Source organism: Macrotis lagotis, chromosome X, assembly GCF_037893015.1.
Source record: "Macrotis lagotis isolate mMagLag1 chromosome X, bilby.v1.9.chrom.fasta, whole genome shotgun sequence".
Taxonomy (NCBI): domain Eukaryota; kingdom Metazoa; phylum Chordata; class Mammalia; order Peramelemorphia; family Peramelidae; genus Macrotis; species Macrotis lagotis.
Genome location: NC_133666.1, coordinates 184,537,261 through 184,539,804, shown reverse-complemented (window position 1 = coordinate 184,539,804; position 2,544 = coordinate 184,537,261). Strand labels below are relative to the sequence as shown.

Below are 2,544 nucleotides of genomic sequence, written 5' to 3'. Positions count from 1 at the left end.
GTTTTTTATTGGCGAAGGAAAGGAGCAGTTAGACAGCCTTGAATTATCAAAACAGTTGGTAAATTGGCAATATTGGCCTAAACCCTTGGATTAATCAAGTATCAATCCTAGGGGGTGGAGCATCCATCCTTTCTCCCCAGTTTCTTTCCCTGTGTATTTGAGGGATTGTTCTTTCTCCCAGGAGCTATCTTCCCAGTTTCTGTTTAACCATTGTCTCCTCTCCTAAAAGCCATCATCTCACCCTTTTTTTTCCCTTTCTGTCCAATGCACTTCAGGGAAACATTTTGTGGATATGCATCGGACAGATCTGATCAATCGTGTCAATCAACTGGATCCAATCCTAGACCAGTTACTTGAGAATGTTCTGAACCAAGAACAATATGATGCAATCAGGGCTGAGTCCACCAGTCAGGAGCAGATGAGGAAGCTATACAGTTACATTCGATCCTGGAGTAATAGATGTAAAGACCTGTTCTTTGAAGCTCTGAAGAAGACCCACCCTTTCCTAGTGGAAGACCTGGAGGGGCAATGAGGGCCTTCTAGCATTCCCTTTCACTACCATAGCTAAGAATTTCAATCAGACCCTGGCACTTCAACATCTGATTCTCAAGGCCCCCACAAAATGTTTTTTTAAAAAATCAATTAAAACTATTTAAACTGAGTTGCTTCCATTTGTCTGATTTTTCTCCCTCCCATTTTGTTCTCCAGTGCTCTCCCCAACATTCCCACTGCCCAAGTGGGACAGAGTCTGATCTCTTGCTTTCCTCCAAAGGATGTCCCTTTCAAACAAGAAACCCTGCCCTACTTCAATCTAGGATTGAAAATCCTTATCCCCCCTTTTCATGTGTCCAACTCTCACATAGGCACTACAACAAAAATCTGAAAAAGAAAGAGAAAAAAACATCCTCCAATCAGTCTGGAACTGCACAAAAAGATATCCCAAAGACTGTAGAGCCTGATATATAAGTTTAGTTTACCAGCTAAGGTAAATGTAGAAGTCATAGAGTCTAGAAGACAGGTGTGCCAGGGAAAGCAGCCAACTCTGAGCAAAGACCTCAGAAGTCAGGACCAACTCTAATAATCAGATACTTGAAGCTAGACCCCAGTCCTGGCCTTTCAGAACAGAAGCAGAAAAAAGAACTTGGCCTTAAATAGCAGGAAGAAAAGAGACTAAACTTGAAAATGTTAGCCTTTGGAATGCTGGAAACCACAAGAGGATACAGGACTCACCAAGTCCCTGGGCACCAGAGGTCTGAGACCTGAGGGATTTCTTCTTTTTTTAAATTTTTTTAAAATTAAATAAATATTTTATTTGTTTTCTAATTATCCACAATAGTAGTTTCTACCAATCATTTTTTGCAAGGTTTTGAATTTTACAATTTTTCCCCTCTCCCTTCCTGCCCTCTCCCCTCCCTCTAACAGAAGACTCTCTGATATAGTCTTTACATTTGTTTCCATGATATGCATAGATCAAAATTGAATGTATTAAGAGAAAAAACATCCATAAGAAAGAAAACATTAGAGATAGTAAAATTACATAATACATAAGCCAACTTTTTAAAAATTAAAGACAATAATTTTTGATCTTTCATTTAAACTCCTCAGTCCCTTCTCTGCTTACTGATCTGTCACAGATCCCCTAAAATTGCCTCTGATCATTGCACTGATGGAGTGAGCATGTCCATCAAGGTTGATCCTCACCCCATGATGTTGTTAAGGTGTACATTATTCTGGTTCTGCTCATCTCACTCAGCATTAGTTCATACAAGTCTTTCCAGGGTTTTCTGAAATCTCATCCCTCCTGATTTCTTATCAAACAGTAGTGTTCCATTATATACATATACCATAATTTTTTTTCAGCCATTCCCCAATTGATGGATATTCTTCTCAATTTCAAGTTCTTTGCCTCTACAAACAGAGCTGTCAAGAATATTTTTGTACATGTGGGGTTTTTACCCTTTTTCATGACCTAAAGGATTTCTTAAACTCCATTGGGACTCATTAGAATGATACAACAATACCAGGGATGAAAATAATACTTAACCTGTGCAACTTGAAAACTGAAGCAGAAGGAAAGTGGCTAAGGCCTGAATCCACAATTGTCTGCCAGGAGACTAATATATATATATATATTTTTTTTGCAGAGCAATGGAGTTGAGACTTGCCCAAGGTCACATAGCTAGGTAAGTATTAAGTGTCTGAGGTCAATTTTGAATTCAGTTCTTCCTGACTCTAGGGTCGATGCCCTATCCACTGTGCTGCCTAGCTGCCCCATAAGACAAAACTTTGACAAAATCAACCATCTTTTATGATAAAGGCACTAGAAAGCACAAGAATCAATGAACTTTTCCTTGAGAGGGTTAGTAGTACCTAAGTAATATCAAGAACTAACATCTGTATCAGAGAAACACTAGTGGCCTTCCCAATAAGACAAGGATATCCATTGTTACCACTGGAGTTTCCACTAAAATTAATTTAAAAAATAATTTCAGCGAAGTAGCAAAGCATAAAGTTAACCCACAAAATCATCAGATATACATTTGA

At 38.6% G+C, this 2,544-nt stretch overlaps 1 protein-coding gene across 1 annotated transcript in view; it reads left to right on the top strand.

The window, feature by feature from the left end:
- Positions 1 to 655, top strand: part of LOC141497643 (apoptosis-associated speck-like protein containing a CARD) — a 3,645-nt gene extending 2,990 nt beyond the window's left edge. The window contains exon 3 of the mRNA XM_074200398.1: positions 276 to 655. Within this exon, the coding sequence (XP_074056499.1) occupies positions 276 to 532 (257 nt within the window). The 3' untranslated portion in view covers positions 533 to 655. The remainder of the gene's footprint in view (positions 1 to 275) is intronic.
- The last annotated feature ends 1,889 nt before the right edge of the window (positions 656 to 2,544 follow it).